Source organism: Pelecanus crispus, chromosome 13 (genome assembly GCF_030463565.1).
Source record: "Pelecanus crispus isolate bPelCri1 chromosome 13, bPelCri1.pri, whole genome shotgun sequence".
Lineage (NCBI taxonomy): Eukaryota > Metazoa > Chordata > Aves > Pelecaniformes > Pelecanidae > Pelecanus > Pelecanus crispus.
The window spans coordinates 16,891,162-16,917,335 of NC_134655.1; the positions used below are offsets into that span (position 1 = coordinate 16,891,162).

At 37.6% G+C, this 26,174-nt stretch overlaps 1 protein-coding gene across 1 annotated transcript in view; it reads left to right on the plus strand.

Annotated features, from left to right (window-relative positions):
• Window positions 1-21,611, plus strand: part of LOC104032124 (transmembrane 9 superfamily member 2) — a 34,124-nt gene extending 12,513 nt beyond the window's left edge. Inside the window, exons 9-17 of the mRNA XM_075720542.1 lie at window positions 806-914; window positions 5,374-5,506; window positions 7,131-7,250; window positions 7,427-7,484; window positions 10,042-10,201; window positions 10,823-10,974; window positions 12,521-12,632; window positions 13,063-13,234; window positions 21,001-21,611. Coding sequence (XP_075576657.1) covers window positions 806-914; window positions 5,374-5,506; window positions 7,131-7,250; window positions 7,427-7,484; window positions 10,042-10,201; window positions 10,823-10,974; window positions 12,521-12,632; window positions 13,063-13,234; window positions 21,001-21,068 — 1,084 coding nt within the window. The 3' untranslated portion in view covers window positions 21,069-21,611. The remainder of the gene's footprint in view (window positions 1-805; window positions 915-5,373; window positions 5,507-7,130; window positions 7,251-7,426; window positions 7,485-10,041; window positions 10,202-10,822; window positions 10,975-12,520; window positions 12,633-13,062; window positions 13,235-21,000) is intronic.
• Window positions 21,612-26,174: the final 4,563 nt, after the last annotated feature.

The window sequence follows — 26,174 nt, forward strand, 5'->3', positions numbered from 1 at the left end:
TCTTCCATCTCTTGGGAGCAACTGTAGTATTGCGTTTCACCAAAGGAATGCACCATTAGTGTCCAAAAGGAAAGCAGCCTCCATGGTTTTACTTTATCTTCTCTATTCTGTAGAACTTTTGAGACATTGCTGCTCTGCAGTGTTCTCATTGTTACTGTCTGGCTTTCTCCAGCTGCCAAGTGAGAGGTACATATGTGTACTGCATGTTTTGTACTCAGCAGCTGCTTACAGTAAAAAGAAGGGCTTTTTTTTTATCAGTAAAAGATGTATATGAAAAGCTCTTTCTTACTTCCCTCTGTACCATGCAAATGATAAGTAAGTATATAACTTATCTTGAAATGTTAAATGTTTTGCAATATAAAGTGTTTGAAAAGGCTAATCTGATTAAATATGTCTCTACAAAATATTAAATGGCATGATGTAGATTTCATTGGTCGCTAGATAAAAGCAGACTTTGTCAAGTAGATTTTATAAGAGCTGTAGCTGTTTCACTAGGGAAATTAATTCTGAGCTGTATAAGGAGGAAAATAAAGAAAAGCAGTATGTAGCTGTCTTGAGAATTAACAATATATCATAAAATACTATTCTTCTCACTTCTGTCTCCTAAGAAATCATGAAGGTACACAACTTAAACCAGTTTATCTTCTCTGGGTGGGAAAATACTAAAAGATCTGAATGACTTAAGTAAAGTCTGAATATCTAAGGCTATTCCTCGGACTTGAGCTGTACATGTGGTATGAATTGGAGTGCATGTCTTGAAACCTGAATAAGTGGATTGAAAGTTTGACTTTTTCTTTATCTACAGTATAATGAATTCCCTCGTAATTGTTCTCTTCTTATCTGGCATGGTGGCTATGATCATTCTGAGGACTCTTCATAAAGATATTGCAAGATACAACCAGATTGATTCTTCTGTGAGTAAGATTTACGGCTTTTACATGAGCATGTTTTTCTGGTAATAGTGATGTCTGTCAATTAGTTTTGAATACAATCTGAAGAGATATATAACTACCAAGAATTTGATACATACTAATATATCTGGGGATTAAAAATAGCTTTACTGCTATTTCATCTTTTCTAACAGCAGGAATACATGGGCAGATGTGACAGTCTTACTTTTCTAGCACCATTTGATGAACTTGTAATATGCAAGGACAGACTTCAGGTTTTAGAAGTATGTGGGGTGATTCACAGAAACTTTTTGGTAGTGAACAAACTTGTATTTGAAATGCAAGTCCCTTTGTTGCAAGGTCTCAACCAAAGAATGCTGCTTTTTTCTTTAATAAATACTTTCACAGTATACCAACAGCCACAAGACACGGTGCAGACATCGAGAAGTGTTCTGGCATTGGTTCACCATCAAGATGTGGCAATTTCTCGAGTCCTGTGGTTGCATTATGGAGTCAGTCTGGATGTGTAGCTGGTGGTATGACACTGACCTAAGCAGCCAGTGTGTTATTTATGGAATCTCCATCCTTGGAGATACTCAAAAGCCATCTGGACTCTGTTCTGGGTAACCTGCTTTAGGTGGCCCTGCTTGAGCGGGGGGGCGGACAAGTGACCTCCAGAGGTCCTCCTTCCCAGCATCAACCATTGAGTGCTTCTATGACCTTGACAACCTGTGATTGTATATAAGATTCTTTGTCAATGCAGCCCTGTTTTAAGTCATGTTATGTGGCCTTAGCAAAGGACCTGCACTGTATCTGTTGCAGAGACATTTGTAGCACGGAAGCAAAGACTCATTACCTGCTCTGGTGTATTTTCTGTCTAAAAATGCATTTTATAGTCTGAACAACCAAACTCATGAAGAGAACAGTTATTTTTATTGATAACTGTTTTTTCCCCTCTTCAGGAGATCAGGTTTAAAACCACTGGAGTCAGGTATTGTCCCCATTTTACAATGAAGCTGCATTAGGAAGCTCAGTTGCTGTAATCTTTCCAATTCCAAGGTGGTATTTCTTTATAGTAGTTTGTAGTATAGCTTGTCCAGAAAGCAAGCGTGCTTGCACATGACTTCTGAAGTTTGGAAAGTTTGTGGTCTAAATTTCATGAAGTAGTATGATGCTATGCAACTTCATAAAGCAACACGTTTAAAAAAAAAAAAACAAACCCCAAACCCTGTATCAGGTGACTATTGCAAAAAGGATCAAAAATTAAACCAATAGCTAATAATAGAGTGAAATTAGTGTGAGGATCAGTAGTTGTCTTGCTAAATGTTATGGGAGAGATTCTGATAACATAAACTAATACAAATCGATGTTGCCTTTTGTGTGTGGCTGAAGTGTGGTGGAAATATGTGCTTTGTCTTCAGTTAGGAGGTCGTAACATTGCAGTTCATGTGCAACACTTCTGTTTTCTAGCTGTGTTAGAACTACTTGGCGCGTGTGTAAATGGTATTTATTTATTTTTGTTAAATTAAATTCTGGTGACCACTGTGTCAAACTGACGCTGGTTTGTCTGACTTAAGGTAGTGACTGAGGCTTGTTGCCATATGACTGAACTTGTTGCGAGTTCTTTTGAAACACGTACCCCTTAAAATAGGAAAGGGGCAGGTACCTATAGTGGCTTGCTGCCTTGGTGGAAGAGGATATAACTGATTGTGAGTTAGAGACTTGACCAATTGACTGTGAGTGAAAGGCTGAGTAAAAATTACTCTTTCTCATTGGTAAAAGTGGTATCTGAAAGCCAAAGATGAGAAATAATGTCAGATACTACAAAGGTTTGAATTTTCACTGTTGTTGCTGTCTATCTGGAGAAAGAAATACTTTAAAATGCACAAAAACGTTTCATATTGAAACGAAAACATCTGAAAGTACTTTTATTCTTCTTTGTGGTTTTGATATTAAATATCTTTTGTTAATGCAAATCCAGACGTTAATTAAAGTGGAAGAATTTTTCCACATCCTTTAGCTGATCATTTTTGTGAAGCTCCTGTTTGATCTCTCAATTAAATTATGTTCAATATCTTACACTGTGTTGTCTTTATTAGCTGGTCATTCTTAATGTGATAAAGAGCAATGCTTGTAGAAGCTCGATTAGTTTTTATGGATAACAGCAGGGATAGGTGTGACTTTCAAAAAACCCACACTTTTTGTTTTCCTGCCAGTTGTAAGAGACTTAAGATCTGTTGCAGTTCAAGGAGCTGATTTAAAAAGGTGTGAAATACTTGTGCAAAAGGAGACCTGGGCCAAGGAAGCTGCAATGAAGCAAATTAGTATCTCACACTTAGGGAATGCTGGTGATTGATTCTGCTTGAAGAGAGATAGGTGCACAAGCCAGTGATTGTGGTATTAGCTGAACATTAAATGTGCATACTAATACCAACTGGCTTTTAGTGTGATATAGATTTAGTGAGACATACATTAATGAAGTGTTTAGAAATTGTTAGATTACTTTTAGGGTCTTAGGACTAAGAAAAGGTAACTGAACTGAAGAGAATTCCTGTTGCTATCTTTTCAGCGGTGAGAGGTAAAACTCTTGTCCTCTGTTTTTAAATCTCTTTGATCGTGACTACTTGAGTGTAGGGGACTTAAATCTTTGTTAGACTATTTTGAGAACTAGGCTAAATTAATGGATAAGGTGAGGATTACTGCACTTTTTAAAAATTTACAGTAATTTTTAGCATATTGGCCAAGATCCAAAAGTATCTTTTTAGTTTTTGCTCAAATATTTTTTTTGGTAACTATGAAGTGTAGTTTCCTACTTGGATTAGTTGCACAATTCTTATCCTCATCTTTGAACGGTAAAAAGGTTAGCAATATAAAATACTGCTGAATTCTTTAAACAAAAGTCTGGAAAATACTGACTCAGCTAATTGGCCTGTAATGGAAGAGTTTTTTTAAAAATTGAGCTTTGAGATGAACGCTCTGGCCCATAGGCCCATACAAAATAAATCGGAGGTCTCAATCTGCCAAGCTTGGTTTCTTTTTACTTTTCTTAAACCAAGACATTTACCATGTAGCTATATATTTTAAAGTTTGTATTGAAACCAGAGGGTGTCTTTTGAGTGCATTTGCCAGATTAGGTGTTGATAAGAAATCTAATACCAGCCATTCCAAATTTTTACAACATTTTCCTTGCTCTGTCAGGAACTCAAGTACTAAGCATTTACTTCTCCTTAGTGTTCACCACTTTGAAAACAGATAAAGATTTGCTTCAGATGGTAACCTAAATTCTTTCACTTCTTACTTACAACTACCTGGGAAAAGTCTTTCTTCTCTCTTAACAACTTTCTCATGATCATCACAATTAGTTCAAGTTCAGACTTACAGAAAAGTGTGGTCTTTATGCCTCTTTAACCAAATAAGCCTTTCTTTACTGGAAGAGCAATGATGTGTTGGAATTATACTGAGATACCTGGTATCATTTTCTTTGTAGGCATAGGTTGTATGTGGTTTTGGTTTTTTTTTTAAATTGAAGTGTTATCTTGTGTTTAATAGTTTTCAAATTTTGTATTAGTGTATCAGACTTATGAGAGTAATTTCTAGCCAACAAATGCAAGCACAGGGATCAGTATGGGGAAGGCAAAGATAATATTCCAGGAAAAAAAAAAAATACATAATCTGTTGCAAGTTAAGATGCTCTGTGTCGTTCGCCAATTTGGTCTGTATTCTTTCTTACCCTATGTTTTGTGTGCTGTAATTTTAGTAGTAAGCAGTCCATTGAACTAAACTCAGTACTCCTAGGTTGAATGAAACCTGTAGCTTTTAACTGAGGAAGAGAGTGGTCTTCTTGAGGGGTTGGTTATTTGTGGTTGTGTGGGGGTTCTTTTTTTTGTGAGGGGAGGTGTTTGTTTTGAGTGACTTTATTGAAAAGTTGTATTCTTCAGCAGTGGTTCCTTAGAGCTGCTGGACTGAGGATTCCCCCCACTCCCTGTGCCATCCACCCCTTCACCTCTGGCAGTGGGACGAAGAGTGTTGGTACTTGCCCCTGGTGATTCTAGGGAACAGACTTTCTTCTGGAGTACAGGGGCCATTTCATTCCTTCCCGATACTGTCATTGAGACTGATGTGCTTTGTAATGGAAGCAAAAAAAGATAAATGCTTGAACCAGATTGAAATGCTATAATCAAAGTTAAATTAAATGGAATGCTTTGTTTTAGTTTTAAGTTTAGAATGATGTTATATGGTTTGGCTAATTATATTTTGTGTTTTCTTGCTTTAAGAGATGAGGATTTTCTTGATAAGTCCTGCCTTTTTCTTTCACTGAACCATTAGGGGGTTATAAAAATCAATGAGTGATGAATCACATGCAATTAGTCTGTCTTTGGATCCAAACTGGAAGTTAAACTTTAAATATGTATTTTGCATCTTGTTGTGTTAATTCACTACTGCATTATGTATCTTTGCTAAAGACGTTGTTGATTTTATACAGGAAGATGCCCAAGAGGAATTTGGCTGGAAGCTGGTTCATGGAGATGTGTTTAGACCTCCAAGGAAGGGAATGTTACTTTCTGTCTTTTTGGGCCAAGGAACGCAAATTTTCATTATGACATTTATTACTTTATGTAAGTAACTTTATTAAGGTGATGTGTTTGTAGTGTAATAGTGTAAGAAAGATGCAATATTATTAAACAAATGACAGAAGCCTGCTTTTGGAAATGAAGTCCTTCCTTTAGTAAAATAAAACACTAATTCTGTTTTATAACAGTAATCCAGATAGCTTCAGTAATGCTGTTCAAAATGTTGTGGTATCTGGGCTAATTCAGATTCTTCATGACTGCAGAAATGAAGCTTCCTTGTTACAAGCTTCTCTTTAAAAAACAAAAACAGTTTGTCATGGTGTAAATTATCCAAGGATCCAGTAATGCAAGTTCAAAGACATGTAATCAAAGCTTTAATGTTCTTGGAACACTTTCTAATACGTTTGACACAACAGCCTGCAGCCATGCAGAAATAAGAGCAAGAATGCATGCCAATGAAATGATCCTGACACAACATTGAGATAATGAGAGCCTACCATAAATAGCTATACATACATGTGATGATGTAACCTGTCACAGGTTGGTGTTTTATTATATGTTATCTATAAAGTATATGCCCATTCCTTTTCTTACTGTACAGTAGAATTGGGAAGTATACTGATATCTATTACAAAAGACGAATTTTTCAAATTCGGTTCTCCAGGTTTTATTCAGATTTTTTGGTTTTTCATAGAGGAGCTGCTTTTTTTTCTATTCATTACGTGATGCTATAAGATTAATAGAATTTTCTTGATGGGCTTGTCTTTCAGTCTTGATCACAACTCTTTGTAACTTACTTAACTGCAACAGTTCCCTGTGCAACCAGTGTAGTATAGAAAGAAACTGGGGGGGAATCCTTTTTCTGTTTAAAAACAAAACTTCTCACTAGAGATCACTGACAGACTCCTCTTCTGAGAACATCTCTGGGTCAGCCTCTACAATTAGTTCAGACACAGGTAGCCTTCTTTTATTAAAGAGGCTTATTTTTGAGATGGTGCATTCTTGAGTAAAGTGTTATCCATCATGGTGGCTGAGAGCCTTTTGTGAAATTTCAGGCAAGTGACTCATACCTCTAAGATCTTCTACCTTCACACTTATGTCTACCTTAAAAAAACCCAACCAACCAAAAAAAGAAAAAAAAAAAAACCCCACCCCAAAGCCCCACCAAAACCAAACCCTAAAAAACCCCTGGCAACTCCTCCCCCGTGTCCCCCTGCCAAAAAAACCTCTTTAGCTCTGTCAAAGGTTTTGGCTTTTCCAGACCTACTTTTCTCAGATGCCCTCTATGTCACATGTTATGCATGCTAAGTAACACAAGAAATTTAAGTATTGACCATGTATGTTTACAGGAGGACTGTAGGATTTTGGAAGCACACTTCTTCAAGCTGCAATTTAGTTCAGGTTCATTGTTCATCTCTGTGTCATTTTATTTTTCAGTCTTTTGGCTATGAGAAACTTTCTATTTAAAAGATGAGGTGCAAATAATGCTTTATTGTGAATGAAATGGTGGCATTAGGGATATGGTCATGTGATGGGGATACATGAGAGCTTATGCGCATAGTCTTCATTTAAATACCTGGTAGTGAAAGGGATAAACCTGTACAGTGATATGTGTTACAGGGGAATTTTGATGTGTCCACAAATGACTAAATCTTTTTGTCTCTTTTAGTCCTAGCTTGCCTTGGTTTTCTTTCTCCTGCCAACCGTGGTGCTTTGATGACCTGTGCAGTTGTATTGTGGGTCTTACTGGGAACCCCAGCTGGTTACGTGTCTGCTAGAATGTACAAGAGTAAGTACACGCATTTGTTTAATGTGACATAGCAAGTTTAATTCGGAATTGCTGGGCTTAGTATAAACCTCAGACTGGAGTTGGTGTCTCGGACAACAAATCTGCTTCTTGCTGCTGTACTGCAAAACAGTTGGAAAAAGTTCTGAACTTGAAATTGTTTTTACTTTTTCCCTCAGCGTTTAGAGGCGAGAAGTGGAAGACAAACGTTTTGCTTACAGCTCTGCTTTGCCCTGGGTTAGTATTGTTTCCCCTCATTCTTTCCTTTATTCTTAAGTATAAATGAATTTGAACTGGGAAGGAGAGGGAAAAAAGAAGTGAATTGTTGTTGTAGTACTTGTGTGTGGAATTATTTTCTTTAATATTCTCCAAGTTGCTGTTCCTCTTGTATATTACCTATTTGTGAGTATAAAGAAAAATGAATTCTGAGGAGCTGGAGCCTAGCACTCTAGAACACAGCTTTTTAGCATCTTGTTTTGTAATTGGCTGTGGGGGTAGGAGGAATGATGTGACTCTCTTGGCAAGGTGGTGTCACAGCCTTTGAGAATCACTGCACCAGAACATTAGGCATAGTGATGGGGTAATTCCAGTTTGGTAACACTTAGCCCAGTATGTTCCAGGTAATCCTGTCATAACAGGTAATAGGTATGGTCACTTTGTTAGGAAGTACGTGGCTTTATGGTAACTTTGGAGTGTCTGTAGTGCTCTTCTGTAAATAGGGAGAGACAGCCCTTTAGGCAGAACCTCTATTACCTTAGTTATAGTATCAGTGTTTTCTTGTAACCATGTTATTGAAAAGGACATAAGAAATTAAATTATGATTTTTAAAGTAAATAGCTATATACTGCTATACTAAACAGTGGAAGAAGTTTAGTATGCTTCTGGGTGAGAATAATGCAGATATTCTCTTAAGCTGGTTATAGTATTTTTATTTAAATGTAGGTAGTGTCCAGTTTCGGATATGGCTGTAGTGTGTATCATACTATGGCCAACACTGTTGTGTTTGGGAAGCATGATAGCTCTCTTACCTTTCATTTTCTCATAGCTCTCAAGACCTTTTGTGAGAACTAAGTCAGTGAAGAATGGGAACAGAAAATAATTTCTTCAAGTCTTCCGTATTTCTTGGTTGCAACTTTGGTTACATGATTCTATCCTTTGACAAATGTCCTTGGCAAAAGTTGAGGACAGGGTTATAAATAATTTCTTAAGGTATCTCTCCCCCAAAAAAGCCCAGAATGAATAAAATATGACTTGGTTTTCAGTATAGTAGAATTTCATCAGATGAAATGTGATGCTTTCAATAACAACTGAATGTAGTATTTCAATAAGGAAATCTTATTTCTAAACAAAATGTGCTTCAGTCTCCCTGCTGTCATTTAGATATTATCTTGAGGGAGAAGAAAATATTTATCGGTGGAAGAAATATCGTGCTGATCATTTAAACTCCTAAATAAATTAAGTTTCACAGAGGAAGTAAAATGATTGGGGATGGTAGAATAGGAACAGATGTCTTGATTATGCCATGCTAGTTCAGTGAATTTGCATAATATCATAAACAGCCTAAGGCCGTTATAGTCTCAGTAGACTGATGGGAGTTCATATTTGCAGTATTTTTTTCTTACTTTGGAGGGAGTAAGTGGCGTCTGTGTTACGAGCTTGGGCAGATGATGAAGATTAGCAAGAATTCTAAAATGGATTTGATTTTTATTTTTTGTTCAAAAAGATGCTTACACCAGAGATTGCTTGGGTGTGTTTATTTAACAACTCTATTCCCCCAGAACAGTTTTGGCAAGTGTAAGGCCTTTCCTAGGAAAAAAGGAGCCTGTGTATTGCTCTAATCGCCATCCCTTCCTTTTTTAATTAAATACAGTGGAGGATGATGTCCACTTTGGGGCAGTGTAAATTCTGCCGCAGGAACGCTTTTTTAACAAAACCCAGACAATGGTGCACTTTGCAGGGGCCCTTCCTGAGGCTGAATTTTCTGTGATGCATCTCTGAATCCATAGATAATGGCAATTCAATCAGTCTTTTATATGGAGTTCCTTTGCAGTACATTTTGCTTTGCTTTCAGAATGGGATGGGTTTGAAATCTTCATCATATGTCTTGGACTTTTCTAGTGTTTTCCCAGGATGTTTAGAAAATGAGGCAGATGCACTTAACTGGGGAGGGAAGAACAGGTCTGGAGACATGTCATGACTGATGCAGTCTTTATTTAAATTCTCCAAAGGTGTAAGTCTTAATACAAAGATTCTTGTTGTAGGGAAGAGCCCTCTTTAAGCCATCCTTCTGCTACCATGTTGCTGTGACACAGGCTGCAGCAGGGTATACGTTTATTGTGAGAGTGACACGTGGCTTCCTGTATATGAGGTTTTGCTATCAGTGTGTTTTTTCAGAGGGAATTTACTGATTATAAAGGACCTAAATAAAGGAATTAAATGACAGGCAATAATAGGAAAGGTGATTCAGATGAGAGGGGTTTTTATTTTATCTTTTAGCATTCTTCGTATAGATTTTTACAATGGAATGTTTCTGTTACTTTTTGGTTTTATGTACAGAGTCTTTATTTAGATAGTGGCTTTACCATAGATACTTGCGTTAGAAGCATTGGATGTTGGAAGCATTTTTACATTAACTGTGCTATTGCTGAAAGTAACTAGGATTGTTAGGGAATGAAAGATTGCAAGAAGCTACATTTTTCTGATGCAGATTTTAACTGGTTTATGTTGTTTTTTTTAAAATACTGATACTTATTCTTTCCTGAATATTTTAGTATCTTTTCTGATCTTTCTTCAGGATTGTCTTTGCTGATTTCTTCATTATGAATCTCATTCTGTGGGTGAAAGGATCCTCAGCTGCCATCCCTTTTGGCACTTTGGTTGCTATCCTAGCTATGTGGTTTGGAATTTCAGTCCCACTAACCTTTGTTGGTGCATATTTCGGCTTCAAAGAGAAGGTAGGGTTCTTTGCATACAGTTTTGAAATACACCTTTCCTCTGTAGTTGAGCCATTGAATCCCTAAGCATACAAGAACTGGTTGGATTGAAATATCTATGGCCCTGTGATTGTAAAATTTATGTTTCACTTTGTCATCATTTTGAAACCAAGTATATGCTTGTAATGTCACAATAAACTTCTTTCTGTCCATGCACTAGAATCAGAATTTAATAGTCTATTATTTAATTTTAGAGGTCTTGCTTGCCTTTTGAACTTCAGTAATACCTCAGCAGTTTCATTTTTGAAGTAGTATTTCAGAAGTACTTCAATTTGTACTTCAGTAGTTTGAGATAATGCCAGACAACTAAGAAAAAGTTTGGTTTTTTATTAAGGCCTGAACAGATTTCTTTCCTTTATGTTCTGACTTGCTTACTGGCCAATAGGTGGAATGTCTAAAGCATGTGTTTTTTTTCCTAATGATGGATATCAAGTTTGTAGTCTTTTGGTTTGGTAACTTGTGATGGCTTATGGATGAAAACAAAGTTACATTTATCAAATCTTTAGATGCTAATATTAGGGAAAAGTAATCTTATTTATGATGCAACAACTGATCTTTTAATTATATTAATTTCTTTTGAAGCCTATTGAACATCCAGTTCGTACAAACCAGATTCCTCGTCAAATTCCGGAACAGTCCTTTTTCACAAAGCCACTGCCTGGTATCATAATGGGTGGTATCTTGCCCTTTGGCTGTATTTTTATTCAACTCTTTTTCATTCTCAATAGCATTTGGTGAGTATCACTTCCTTTTTTCTAGTCTTGTTGGTTTGATAATAAACACACAGTGAATTTAAACATCGCGAACCAATTAATATAAGGAATAAAGCAACTTTTTAAAATTCTTTACCTTCTTGCAGACTTTTGTGGAATTTCCAGAAACTGCATATTTATTCTTGTGCTTAGGACTTCTAAAACTAGTTGTTCTTATTGACCGCTGCGAAGTGCGAAATTAGAGTCCTGTTGCCTTGTCTGGTCTTTCTAGCTCTGAGCAGCACAACATGGTTTCATGCTGTTGTGGCTAGGTGGAGTGTAATCCATTGTGGAACTATATAATGATTTATGAAACTAGTATGATCTAGCAGTTCCAGCTGTTAAATCAGAATCAGGTCAAGGTCTTGGGATTCCACGTTCTGCGAAACAAAGACTACACCCTTGTGAAACATCTGCACAACTCCTAAATATTGTCAAAACCTAGTCAAGCAGCTGTGTGGAAAATTAAATCAGCACAATCTTTCATAACTCTCACAATGTAAATACAAAATGTTTACTGTATTGTTGTTCAATCGAAAATACTAACCTCAAAGTGCCAGGTTTTTAAGGTGTCCTCTGTTTATGTTGAGATTTCTTACAGAACAGTTTTTTTCTAAATCAGTTCTTAAATGCAAATGTATTAGATATGTTCCCCTTTCACATTAGTCCTCAACAGAAGTAGAAACTATGTAATACAGCTATGCTGGAAAATATAATCAGCTGACAAATGGGTGTACACTGGACTTTCATAGTTGAAATTATTGAATTCCCAAATTGTTTCTCATTATTTATCCTACAGAAGGGAAGCATGGAGGGAATGTGTAACTAACGCTCCCTCTGTCAAATCTTATACTGCAGTAATTGTCACCATCACTCAACAAAGTTGATTTGGTTACTTCCCTTATCTGAAAGCTACCAGATTAAAAGTAAACAAGCATATTTCCCTTGCATTTATTTTTGTGAGTGTTTTTGTGTTTGGTTAGCCCTTGGATTGGAGTCAGACTTGGTATGGGGATAAAGTGGGAGTGGAGGACCATCTGATTGATGTAGTGAGGAGATGCAGTCACCGCTGGAAAACTTAGCTGCAGTAGGAGGAAGGAAGTCGGTATTGTAATTAGGGAAGAGTACAAGTAGTGCAAGAGTCAGAGAAGCTAAAGGTCCTCTCAACAGAGAGACCTGACGTGATAAACATCTCTGGTGAAAATTGTCTGTAACGGTTCTCTGTGAAAGTTCATAGATGCTAATTTCAGGGGAAGTACAACTGAAGACTTTGGGCATTGCTCTGTAAAGCAGTGGTTTTATTACTGCTAGCTTAAATGAAAATATATTTACAAAGTACATTCAGGTAAAGAAAACTTCTTATGAATCAGCCAATAGTGGTATAGACAAAGTTACCCCAGTGGTGTGGGTTTTTTGGGTTTGGGTTTTTTTTGTTTTGTTTTTTTTGATTAGCTTACATTGTTACATTGCCAGATACTAAGTTAACTCAGAACTTTAACCAAAAATGAGACTTTTGTTTTTATTTTAGGTCTCATCAGATGTACTACATGTTTGGATTCCTGTTTCTAGTTTTTATAATTCTTTTAATAACATGTTCTGAGGCTACAGTTTTGCTGTGCTACTTCCACCTGTGTGCAGAGGTAAAAAGTACAATTTTGATGTAGATACCACTTGTAGCTGGAAGATGTTAGAAATAGAGTTGAGGTATTCACATACACTGTGATGTGCTGGACACTGTGAATGGATTGTATTGTCAGGCCTTGACATGCCTATCTTAGCCACTCTTCTGAAATGTGCCTTTTGCTTCAAAATTGACTGTTTGCAGCAGATAAGCAAAAATTAACAGTCTTGATCTTAGAATAATTTTATGTTCATAGTGGAAACAATACAGCTGACTGAGAAAAAAAAAAAGTATCTACGTACTATGTTGGAATTTTTCATTTTTTAAGATAAATATTGAAGAATTAAAAAAAAACAACAACACCGTCTTATGAAATATATTTAACCGGCTTATTTATATTCTGATTTCTATGTGATGCCTTCTACTGAATGGTTTATTGTTTCTTTCAGGATTATCATTGGTGGTGGCGATCATTTTTGACGAGCAGCTTTACAGCAGTTTATCTCTTTATCTATGCAGTTCATTACTTCTTCTCTAAACTCCAGATAACAGGAACTGCTAGCACCATTTTATACTTTGGTTACACAATGATCATGGTCTTGATTTTTTTCCTTTTCACAGGTAAGTACAGTGTTCAAACTAAAATGAATGCAGGGGTTTCCATTTTGTGAATGAGAGACATTAGGTGAAATTTAGACTGTCTGAAACATTAAATACAACTTCTAACTCTTCAGGCAGCATTACTTTTATGGTTTGTGATGCCACACATTGCAGTAAGATATTCTTTAATATTGCATATTATACTAGCAGTGAGTTCAAACAGTTATATTTTCAAAATGCTGTTCTTGTTCACTTTGATATCAGGGTTGTTTAGCTTGATTCTGGATTTCATAATTGGTTCTAGAAGCTCTATAGTTAGAGATACTGCGCTCTGCGTATGGAGAATAGATGATGTTTTCAACTTTCACTATTAGCAAATGAAGCAGGTTGGCACTGGGGAAAAACTGAATGTTGACAATAGGGAGTTCTAGTACTGTTAGAAGTGGTCTTACCTGCTCATTAAGCACCAGTTCTTAATGGCAGGAATGTACCTTAACTGGAGGAACCTGTTTGAAAGACGGCTCTCCATTTTCGGTAGTCCAACTTTTCTGATGTTACTCATGCAGACGAAGTGTCCTACAGAATTACTCTAATGTTCATAATCACTTGGCTCAAACTATAATTTTGAGGTTGATTTGATGTGAAATCTGTGCCAGATTTACCATGTGTTAGATGAAATTAGAAGCTCTTTGAAGGGTACTGGGCCTTAAAAATAGCCAGGAGCATTTTGTATTCGTGTTTATCATACTGCTGCAGTTATGTATGTGGTTTTAACACGTGAAGTCAGATCTTTTATGTATCACTGTGCTTAGCATCATGAAGTACTGCAGTGGTAGAACTAGAGAAAATGCTAGTTCTTATATAATTGGTTGTTCCATAAAGCAACTTTTACATTCATTCTTAAGATTTGTAATAGAGGTCTCTTTGTGGATAGTTTGGATTGTTATTTCTTAACATCTTCTACCTGATTATTGAAACCTGCCAAAATTACTTAGTGTTGGCTTTATGAAATACATCATTTAACTCCCTTGATGCCGTTAAAAAAAGAGTGGCTAAAATAAGTAATGAAAGTAAGTCTTAGCATCTGACTTCAAGTTTGTCAGTTCAGCAGTGAGAAAAACCTCTTTCACCTTTATTGCCTCTAATACTTGTTGAGTATGAGGCAAAAAAAGCATTGTTCATAATAGAACACTGAAGAAAATTACTGTATGGGTTTGAACAAAGCAAGAACTCTGTAGAAATTATGTTTAATAACATCAACTGGCACTTATTGCTAGATTTTTATTGTTGTTTGATATTTAGACCTGTGTCTCTTCAAAAGAAAGTTAAAAAAAAAAAGTTTTAAAAAGTGGGGGGAAAAAAGGGAGGATTTAATTCATTTAAGTTTTAGTTATCAGAAGGCAAACATAGAAGTTGGCATATTGCCAGTTAAACCCCTACTTAAACCATGGCAAAACATACAAGCTCCAGATGTTGTCTATAATATATATATATTAAAAAAAAAAACAAACCCAAGCAATCTATAGTATAAAGTGTTTTAATTATTTTTAAACTGAAGCAATATGTTAATGTGTGTCTGGGTTTTAGCATAGGTTAGTTGCTATTCTGCCAATTTAAATTTCACTTACAAGATGCAAATTGGTGGAATTAAAAATATCCCTTTCATATATAAAATTATAATTGAAATTGTCATGGCAGCTGCTGAAATGGTATTAAAAGCTTTGGATGTGCTGATCCTGGAGTTCTTGATGTGGAGGCCAGTGAGGCCCCAAAAGTACAATAATAAACTGTGCTGCTGTTACTTTTGCAGTGTCTTTTTTTTTTTTTTTTAAATAGAAACATGATAGTGGTGGCTATGCTGTATTTGTAGCTCATGAAGAAAGTTGCTGGCTACATGGTCCCTTTTTTTAAAGTTGAATAGAATAGCTAGTCACTAGAAAGGTAGAAGGTATATGGAGTGTGTAATAAATCCTTGCTAATGTAAAACGCTCTGATGAATTTTTCCTGTATCTAGTATGATAATGGATTTTTTTTTTAACTGAAACATAAGCTATTCTAGATAGATGACTTGAGCAAAGTTAGGTGTAAAGTATTCCTTAATAGCACTTGCTTTGGAAAATAAGGGTTCAGTCCTTCACAAGTTTATGGAGGTGAGGGAGGTTACTAATGTAGCTTTCTTTACATGTTGTGCACAATAATAGGGTTGGTTCTTCCTGTATGTATGTTCCCAAAATGGGACCTTGATCTGTTCCACTTAAGTTAGCACTAGGTATTTTGGTTTTCTCTGTTCTTGCATGTTAGGGCTCAGCAGCTGTGACAGAAATATAAAGGGCAGCATTAATACCTCCTATAAGGTGGTGTGTTGTGTCCCTGTGGACATGACAAAAGGGATCGTAATGAATAAGTGAATAGGAACTGAATGCTTGTATGGCAACAATGACAATAATATAATCTGACCGGTGAAATCTAACAATTAATGTGCACACCCGAACAAGACAATTTTATTTCATTGTACAAAGTGTGGCTAATGTTTCAAGAAATAATAAGTGTGGTTGAAAGGGGATAGCTACATGATTACATGCATTTTATGCTGGGAGACGAAAAATGCTGAACATAGTCAAAGCATGTTGCTTTACAGTGACCTCTATTTTTGAACATCATTTTCACTTGTGAGTTAATGCCATTTTCAAAATTGAGTTTTGATCTTCTGGGTAGATTGTGTTTAGAATCTGAGATTCTGAAGCACCCACCACTGTGCGGTGATTGAAACCAGTATGATACAGAGAGCTTTTAAGGTACATGAGAAGTATCTGCCAAGTGCAGAGTGCTTTTCTATTTGCTTTCTTACAATCTGTTCGTGCTTTGAATTCTTTTTTCTTCATTAAACAATAAAGCTAGAAGAGACGAATAGAGCAGAACAGTCTGCTTAATGTATTTTGGCATTATTCTGTGCAATAATCCTTGGTTTTAATTTTGAATTTAAAATAGTTTACTAATAACTTCCCCTTACCCAGTTAGATGCTAGCTTGTGATCTTCTTTCTGCGTATAAGAAAACTGTTGCTGAGTTGTAGTATATATTGCAGACCAGAGTATTCAACACTATAGAAACTGGAGGAGAAAAAGCTAAAAAACCCAACTGGGGTGTCAGTGTCTCCCTAGTAAGTATAAATGGATGTATTGGACATATTTTGCTTCTTGGCTAGAGAAATGACTTGAGATATCTTCACAACTGGGTTCGTGAATTTTAAATAGCTCCTGCAAAAATCATCTTTTAGCTATACCTCCCTAGGATCACCAGTGATGTACAGTGGGCTGCAGTGCACTAGGATGGCATCAGTTCCCTAGACTAGTAGGGGTTATTTAGAAAGGCAGATTCTTAAAATATGAAGGTCACCCACTTGGGGAAAAATAAAGGTCTACCTTGCAAAAGTAAGTTCTTAAACATATGTTGTTCAGGTGCTTTTTCATTTAATTTAAGCTGGTGAATGTTTAGGATTGGTTAAGGTAAACATTAGCCACGAATCTAATTTGTAATATTAGATTAAAACAAACAAACAGGTTTTACAGGCTCATTGGAGGAATTGGTGTCAGGCTTGGTGTCTTGTGCTGTGTGGGTTGCTGATTTATAGAGATGTGCATATGAAAGCTGTAAAAACCTTATGATGGAAAGGAGCCTTGACTAATCAGAAAATAATTTCAGAGGTCTCAACTTTTCCAGCTAAGGAAAAAGTGTGTGGGGGTGTGTGTTTATTTGTTTTTGGGGGTTGGGGTTTTGTTTGTTTGTTTTTTGGGTTTTTTTTTTAGTACGTACTGTTAGAGTTTTCTTAACAGCTTTTAAAAAAAAAACCACCTCTGGGTATCTGTTCTGTCATGTTGTGTTCATTGATGGCTGTCAGCAAAGCAGTAAGCTGAAGAGGTATGCTCTGTGTTGATAGTGCTTCAAAACTTTGTTTTCAGTTTGAACATGTTCTGAAAGAAACAAATACAAGCCAGATCCTTGGGTGGTCTTATCTAAAGCTTACCTAAATAGTCCTGCTATTCTGATGAGGCACATCTCAAGTAAGGGGTGATTCTAATTTTGGTGCAAGATGTGCTCAGAAAAATGTTCAAGATTGAAGAGCTGAGTATGCTTTTCAAGAAAATACATTTTAAGCCATGCTACTTGAGATGGCAAGGTTGTATTTTAACTAGTGCAACTAATAATGGCAATCTTACTGCGTGGAGCTACAGTTGTAGGAAACTGATGATGCACTCTTCTGTATTTTAAGATTGGCCTTAGTCAAAGTAATTAAAAAGGGAATCTAAGAACCTGTTATACTAGTCAGCACTAGCCTAAAGATCCAATATGTTGATGCTTTTCTGTATAAAGTGCCAAAATTTGGAACAAGTGACAAATTTGTGAAATGCCAGAATGTTTTCTACATTTTAGCCCTAGAATTTTCAAACAAGCCAAACTAGTGCAGAGTTATTCTTCTTCCCCAATCATTATTCATTTGCAGATCCCTTTCTGATTGGGATATTTACTCCTGTATAGAAAGTTGGAAGCTTTTTGATTGAACTACCTTTTGTGGACCTCTTAGCGGTTCATGGAATCACCGGGTCTGAGGTGGAAAAACCACTGCATTTCAGTGGGCCCAGGCACTGTCCTGCTTGCTTTCTTCAAAAAAACCAAAAGTTAAGTTTTTTGCTGCAAGTACTGTAAGCAGTCCTGTAGGTAAAGCAGCTGTACAACTTAAAGCAGCTTATGTAAATTAAGGAAACATTATTTATTAATTTCTGTCTATTAATACTGATTTTGTAATATCAATGCAACTCTGTGCTGACTTGAGCTTTTGGAAGTTCCTAGTATGAGTGTTTGGCCCATGTTACTTAAAACAAACAAACAAAACCCAACAAAAAAAAACCCACCTAGTTGATTTGCTGTGATCAATTCTCACTTCTAAATCTGCAGTTAGATTCTCTTGAGGTAGATTTTCAACCTAGTTATGATTCTGCCAGCACCTTTAAACTATTCTGATCTTTGAGCATCAAGTATCCTGTTTAGGAGAGGTACTTCTGGGGTCCTTAGTTTGATGCTCTTTTTGAAATTTCTGGTCCATAGAGCTATCCACATCTGGAATTTGTAGGATACATTTGTTCATGGGAGGGAAGAAGACATTACAATACCAGTAAGCCCTAATTATCGATGTGGAGGTAACAACAGAAGGAAACTCTGCTGACCAGGGAAGGTACTGACTGCATAAGGCTGTATCTTGGTGATGAGTCTAGCCTTTCTCTCCTGAGCTTTGTAAGTTCATGGTTCAAATCTGGTGTCTGACAAACATTACCACTTACTGCTTGTGTTAGGAAACATAGTCCTACTCTACTTCCACTACATTGGCAAAATTTCTGATAAAGTTTAAAAAAGGAGCAGGGGGTACTTGATATTTGATTTGCTAAACATACTTTTTTTAGGAGGGAAGTTGAAAATCAATGTTACTAAAACCTGTGAAAATCTGTTTGTAGATGAAATGCTTGTTCACAGTATGAAGTCTCCAGATTCTGCTATGAATGAAGCCATGCTTTATAGAAAGCTGGTGTATCGGAAAGATTCAGAGTGACAAGGATTGGACGAAAATACTGTGGATTTAGAGTGTGTTCCCATATTAAGTTATGGCATGCTTAGAAAACTGTGTGTGGAAAAATCTCATTCTTGTGTTAAAGTTACACGTTTTTGTCATGGTATTACAATTTTGTTCTAGAACAGCAGATAAATTTTTAAGATATCTCATCTGTTAAACATTTGGAAGAAACATTGCTTACAAAGCCATAAAAGGCTCAGAGTAGGCTATATTGTAAAAACAACTAGAAAGCAGATGCTGAGAACCATTATTAGGAAAAAACCATGAGAGTAAGGCTTAGAGTAACAATGCTGATATTGGAGTATTGGACACAGTAGGAGGAGTGAGAATTGACCATAAACTGCAAAGACTTAGCAATGTCAAGCCTACAAAGGAATTAAATTCCTTCTGTGGTTGGTGTCTGATCTCCTATCAACAGCAGTAAATCTGCCGTCTCCTGCTGTTTCAGAGGATGATAACTGCAAACTTGGAGGGAAAGGGTAATCTGTGGCATATAATAGTAGGCTGTCAAAAAGCCTTTAACTGCAAATATACATGGTAGCACAAAGAATACAAGAATTGGCGTATAGATAATAAGCATCCAAAGACAGGTTCCTCACTTATCAAACGTGTAGACGTGGTCTGAAAGACAGAAACGTAATGAATGTAGAGAAGACAAGCACTTAATAAAGAACATCCTAGTTAGTAAACCAGTCACAATGAAATAGTGAAAAAAATTGGAGGTGATGTTAAACATGGGCTGTGCAAACAGAAAAGGATGAATGTAAAACTGGAGGAGCTGAGTGCATGATCTTGCAAGTGCCTATAGTGTAGCTGGTAAGGGCTGTCACAGGGCTGGGGTGTAGCTGTGTCTTTGAGAGTGAATTCAGCTGAAACTGAGATCTTCCCTTTTTTTAGCTGGTAAGGCTTCACATCTGTGTGGCAGTTTACCCCTAGGTAAAAGCATGAGGAACAATGCATTGCTTCCCTTAGAGGCTTAAGACTTAATTAATTGTATGGTACTCAATGTCTCCTTGCATACCAAGTTCTTAAAGTAATTTAAAAATAAATGTGATGGACAATGTCTTTGCAGTTGCCCCATAATAGTGACTGTGGGGTGCAAATTACAGGCTCGTTCTTCAGCTTAAAAATAGAAAATTGGTGTAGGCTAATCTCATTCAGTGTCATCTCCTCTCTCCATCTTACTCTGCACTGTGCTAACTCAAGCCACAGGACTTGACATGTGGCCCAAAGTCCCTCCAAAAGGTAGCTGTGTTTTTGGTTTTTTTCCTCCTGCTGTTGAGTTGGATGACTAAAGAACTGGATTGGTAAGAAATCAAAGGCAACTATACCAAACCACACCACAGGCCTGCTACTCAAGCACTCTAACAGCAGTACTCCCAGGAAAGGGGTATGAGAACAGGGCAAGCATGTACTGGTACTTTCTCCCAGCCTTCCATCAGCTGTGGCTCAGGGGCTTCTTTAGCACTTGAAATGGTGTCTCTGTAATTAATAGCCTTTGGATTTCTTTGTTCATGAATTTGTTCAGTTGCCCACACTAGTGTATGTTTTAATTATCTATAGCAGCCTGTGACAAGAAAATACGCAGCTTGAATACATGTTACACAAAATTATGTGTTTTGGTTTGTGTCACTGCTAGTTTCATTTGATGCTTCCTCCCAGCTGCCATAGCACTCGGAGCACTGCTTTAGCAGAAGGAAGTAGCAGGGTATACAGAGTAAGAAGTTCCCTGTTCTTGAGCATAAATAGAGCACGATGAACAGAAAACCAGGCCAGGTAATTTTTCCCAAGGCCCTGTTTTGTGTCATAATTCATAGGTGGCTGTGAACTATTGTAGACCTAAAAAACCCAGGTAGGTGTTGACTTTGTACGTGTATAGAAGTCAGTTTCTTAAATGGCGCTGTGTGCCTGCTAGTGGTGAGGGTAGCATCACCTTCAGTGGTTTAAATATACGTCAAGCCGCCTGGTCCTAAAAGTCATCTTTGATCTAAGTCAATAACTTAGCCTAGGGATGAATGTGTGGTGTTAAATTTAACAAGTGCTGTTATTCTGGGTAGTTAGCTGGATTACAATGTTACATTCTGTCCTGCTGGGAAGTACTTGTTAGATTTTTCTCTCAGAGCAAACTGGAAGATAAACTAACCATTTTCACTTTCTCATTTTAGGGACTATTGGATTTTTTGCCTGCTTCTGGTTTGTAAGTAAGATTTACAGTGTTGTGAAAGTGGACTGAAAAGCTTCAAAGTGTCTTTTGAACATATCTCCCTTGCTGTTTGGTAATTTTTACCATGTATTGAAAAACATCCTGTGTTGTTACTCTTGATTTGTAAAAGCTGAAGAACAGACTACAGCATAAAATACAGATTTTTATGGAAGGAAATGGCACCATTGGAAAAATGTTTACATCATTGAATATGTTAATTCTAATAATTCTAAAAATCATATCCAAAATTTGATTTAGGACAAATAAAAATTCTGTGAACTAGTTTATTTGAAAAATGAGTGCATTATACAGTCCTCCAGCTGAAATTCCTTGTGATTTTTTTTTTTTTTGTTACCTCTTTTGGTTACCATTTATATACCATAAAAGCATAGGACTGTCAAGTAAATCTATGTAAAATGTGAATTTTTTTAACTTAACTATGATTGTACATATTATCCTGCACCTTCTTTACAACTAGATATCTTCTTACAAATGTACATGCATTTAGTGTAATGTAGACTTTATTAAAAATATCGACACTGGTTTTTGTTCAAATAAAACTGCACAACTCCAGCTGACTTGTTTCCTTTTGTGTTAATTAGGTCTTCACTACTTGGACACAGATCACATTAGTTTCACCAGTTGATAGCTCTCAAGTTTTGTATTGTTTATAAGCAGGTTGGCTGTGACTTTGGCTGCAAATGTCTATGCAAGCAGAAGGACTGGTAGGTCACTTGAATCCATGGATGGACAGGGCCTTCTGAAGCTGCTGCTGCTGCCATTACCTGTGTCTCAGCTGTGTGCTAACTTTACCCAAAATATTTTTTGCTGGGCAAACCATTACTTTCTGTCAAAGTTGGGAATGAATAAGGAGATGTTCACTCAGATTAATGGGTGAAATACTCAAAGCTTATTAACTGGCATATGGAAACATTCATCACTGGAAGCTGCTTTTCAGTGTCTAAGACTGCAATTTAACAAGACCCAAAATGACTCCGTATCTTTTCGTAGTCATACAAATACCAGGTAATTGTACTTAATGTTTAGTAAGCTTTCCAAAACGTAATCTCTGCTATGAGGATTTCAAGTCTGACCTCTACGTGTAGTTGTTCCTTCCAGGTTACTTAAGCGTGGGACAGATCACCTGTCTAAGCTGGGATGAGTACCAGGCTACATCTTTTGAACAGTGCCTGTGACATAAAAACGAGGCTTTAGACAACTTAACAAAAAGAGCCAAGCATTAGTGTACCAGGAGGAGCTGGCTACAATAAAGGTTGTTTCAAGTGAGGTTCAGGTATGCTCTTGATGGCAACTCGGCATCCCAGATATTTTCCCCTCCTACCGCCAAAATCTCAGTTTCCTTTCTGTTCCCTCCCAGAGGTGGAAAACTACAGAGCTGCTATTGGAGAAATCAGCTTGCGGTTATCTGCTAGTTCAAGAGCACCATTCTATTAAAGATTTCGTGCTCATCTTGAAATTGGTGCTGCTCTGTTGAAAAACGTCCTTCCTATTAAATCTTATATTTAAATTTGGTGGTGGTGGGGTATTGGATACTTTAAAAAAACCCAAAAAACCAAATCAAGCCACCAAAACCCAAACAACAAAAATTGTTAGCTGAAGCTGCTTTTGAATTTTACATGATCAAAGGGAAATGAGTTCATGAGAGAGTTTGGAGCTACAATTGGCATAAAATCCCAGCAGGAAAATTTTGCCAGATTAATAAATATGCATTTCATAGAAGGCAAAGTGAAATGAGTTGTAAAATTGTATTTATGGCGCTTTCTCTGCTTTTACTATGACTACTGGTGAGCTAAAATGTAGAAACTGGGTTAAGCAAGTTTCTGAAGCTTGCCCGTAGTCTAGGCAGTATCCTGACTAATACCTGAGTGGTGGCATGTTTTAAAATAGTTTGTCCATTGTTTTCCCATCTGTGGACACCTGTGAGATTTGCTGCTGCACTTCCCCTGCCTAAGAGACAACTACCGGTCTCATCTCTTAAAGTCCTCTACATCTAAACATTTTTGCTGGCCCCAGATCTGAGATCTTCACTGTTTGCAGAGAATCTGGGTATAAGCCCTCAGAATTTTCTGCCATTTTTTTTTTTCACCAAGGAAAAGCTGCAAGCTGTCTTTTGGCTTTGCGCTTCTAGAGAAAGCCACCAGGCTGTAAGTTAAATACAAATTGTTATGAGCATGTATCAATTTAAAGGTGGTGTAAGCCCTAGCTAGAAAGTAATAGACGAACCTCTTGGGTTTAATTTTATTGGGTACAGAATGGGCTGTAGTAATGTGGTTTTCCAGTGACTCAGCGTTCTTTGGGACTTTTTAAGCTATGGGTAAAGATCTTGACCACTCTGTTGAATCAGCCATGGGTTTTGAAGATGAAATGGTTGGTATGGGGACACTTAGATTACCAGTAACTGTTGTCTGATCTCCAGCCCATTTTATATTAACTTACGAATAATAGCTGTCATGTGGAAATAACTGTTACTCATCTTCTTTCATTAGAACTATGGGCTTAGTAAAGCATTCCCTATTCTGTTGCAGATACTCAAGCCTTCCTGCCCTCCTTAAAAAAGAAAAAAATTAGGCTGTTCAACTTTTCTGAAGTGTGTGTGTGTAGGCATCTACATCGCATTTTTGTGATGCTCCCAGTAATGGACTTGAAGCAGATGAAGTAAAACATCTCCTGTGTAAGACTCTTCTTGTAATAACCACCCAAATCCAGCAGACTTTGTAGAACGTCATATTTGTCATATTTTGAGTAAAAATTGACAAGTTATAACAGAACCTCAAAGGAAAGAGGGATTTCAGTGCTGATGTTTTACCTTTCATTCCACTTGCTTGAACGGTGTTGAACAGACACAGCCTCATCTTCATTCCTGAACGGGAATGCCAGAACAAGGCCACGGTGCTGTGCAGCAAGGGCAGGAGTCAAATGTAGTATGTGTGTGGGATTCATGCCCATGCCCATACCTATGTAAATCTCCTTGAGGACTACAAACAGTGCTGCTGTGGGGGAGCTGAGAATACGTGGCGTATTCGTGATTAGTTGTGATGGAAGGGTGTTTGATGAACAGCAATAAACTTGCCTTCAATGGCTTGCTTAATGTTCCTTATACCAGTTGTGCTTTTGTATTTGATAACATGTTCCAAGTTCACATTTAAAATTCATCTCAGAATTAAGTCTGCCATGCCAATCAATAGCTTGAATGTTTACAGAGATCTGTGGCAAAGGACTCGGGGAGAGGAAATTTAAACCAAACTTTGCCTGCAGTTAAATGCTAGTGTAGACATGGGATGTCTTCTGGAACCTGGGGGTGAGAGCTTTAACAACAATCGCCACATGAAGATCCAGCTGTGATCACGCATAAAAGAAGGAATATTAAGTGTTTTGCATTGTAAGAATTGGGGACAAGGCAAATGGCTGCTGAAGTGGATGGAGAAAGGTTAGGTCATGCTGGTCAGAAACTGTAAAGAAAGAATGGTTCTTAGACCTGTGATTTCCTGATGGAGGTCTGTCCTCCATAGCCTTACACCAGCTGTTCAGATGTCCATTCCCATGAACTCTATCACCGAAGCTAATGGAAATAAAGTAATAAGTTCAGCCCAGGTGTCATTGTTTCTCTGACCACTCTTACATTACTTTGTATTTTCCCTTGCAAGCAGGAATGAAATTACTGCATTTTTACAGAACAGCTGCTGGTGTTTGCAGGCTTAAGAATAGAAAGATGAAGCTGCTGTGCTCTTCGCCTGCAACTATGACTTGCTTAATTCAACTCAACTTAGATCTGAGTCTTAAAAACTGTCTGCTAAACTCATGTAATGGAGCAGAGTTATTCCAATATTCCTATTTTGTTAAGTATGTGCACTGTGCACACTAACCATTATTTTTAGAAAAGGCACTCAGGGTGGTGTGGGTGGCTTTGGATTATGTGGCCTTTGTTTTCCCTTTCTGTTTCACAGCTGAGGACACCATTTTGCTGTGAGCAGAGCTCCTCCTGCCAGAGAAGTGTGAAAAAGAGGGTCTGACCCCATTTCCCAGAGCTTTCCAGTGCACTCCTGCAGCGAGGGAGCCCAGGAGGGGGTCCCGGAGGGTGCAGCCCTTGCAGCAGGCGCCCGAGGGCCCGTGTAGGTCGGAACGGGTCAGACTGGTTAAGCCTCTTCATTAAGGCCAAAGTCATGACTTGGCTGCAGTGTGATTTGCTTGTGGAGAACGGACTTTTTATGGCAAAGAGCAGGTGGGAAAGGGCTTAACAACAGCCTAGGCTTTCTGCTAGGGGAATAACCAGCGATGCAACTCTCCTGGAGGTGTGGTGGATCTTTCTTAGTACAGCTTCTTTAGACCCAGGTGGGATGTCTTTGACTTTGCTGGGATAAAAGCAGGATGGATGTCTTTCATGTTCTGTTAAGATGCTGCAAGCCTGTACCCTAAACTTCAGGTCAGGGTCACTGTCTATTTTGGTATCCAAAGTAACTACAGTTAGGGAGTTCACGCTATGGTACTTTATCTTCCTAATCTAGATGCCTCTTAGTTACAGGCTACACACGCTTAATTAGCTTTCCTTATACAAACCAGGAAGCCCTTAGACTTTCTGTGAAGTTATTAGCACCAGGATTTTTATAGATAACATTAGTGTCTGCGGAATTTACCCAAGGTAATTTATGTTCTATTTGCAACTCGGGGAAAACTCTTAGATGTTTGACATCATAAAACAGTAAAACCGGGAGATTTATTACAGGGGCAGAGAGAACAGGGCCCTTGAGCTGCTTTGTTTATCGTAAGAAGTTGGGTTAATCAGATGTGCACATGTGCCTCCCATATTTTCTGGTTTCGTTTCCCTCCTGCGCTGCTCCTTGACAGGCTCTGCAGTAGATGAAAAGGCACGGGAGCCCTGGCAAAAGTCCTTTGGACTCTACAGGATGAGGGTTATCTTTGTACATCCAGAGGATGTTTATCTCCCTCTTGAGCTAGCATTAATAGAGAAGAGACATATGCAACCAAGCTCTCAATGAGGCTGTAACTTCTCCCAGACAAGGGCAATATAGGAAATCCCAGTAGCGCAGTTGGCCGGGTGGATCAAGAGCCGATGCTCCCGGACTGTGCCGGGGCTACCAGTGCGATGTCAGCACCTCA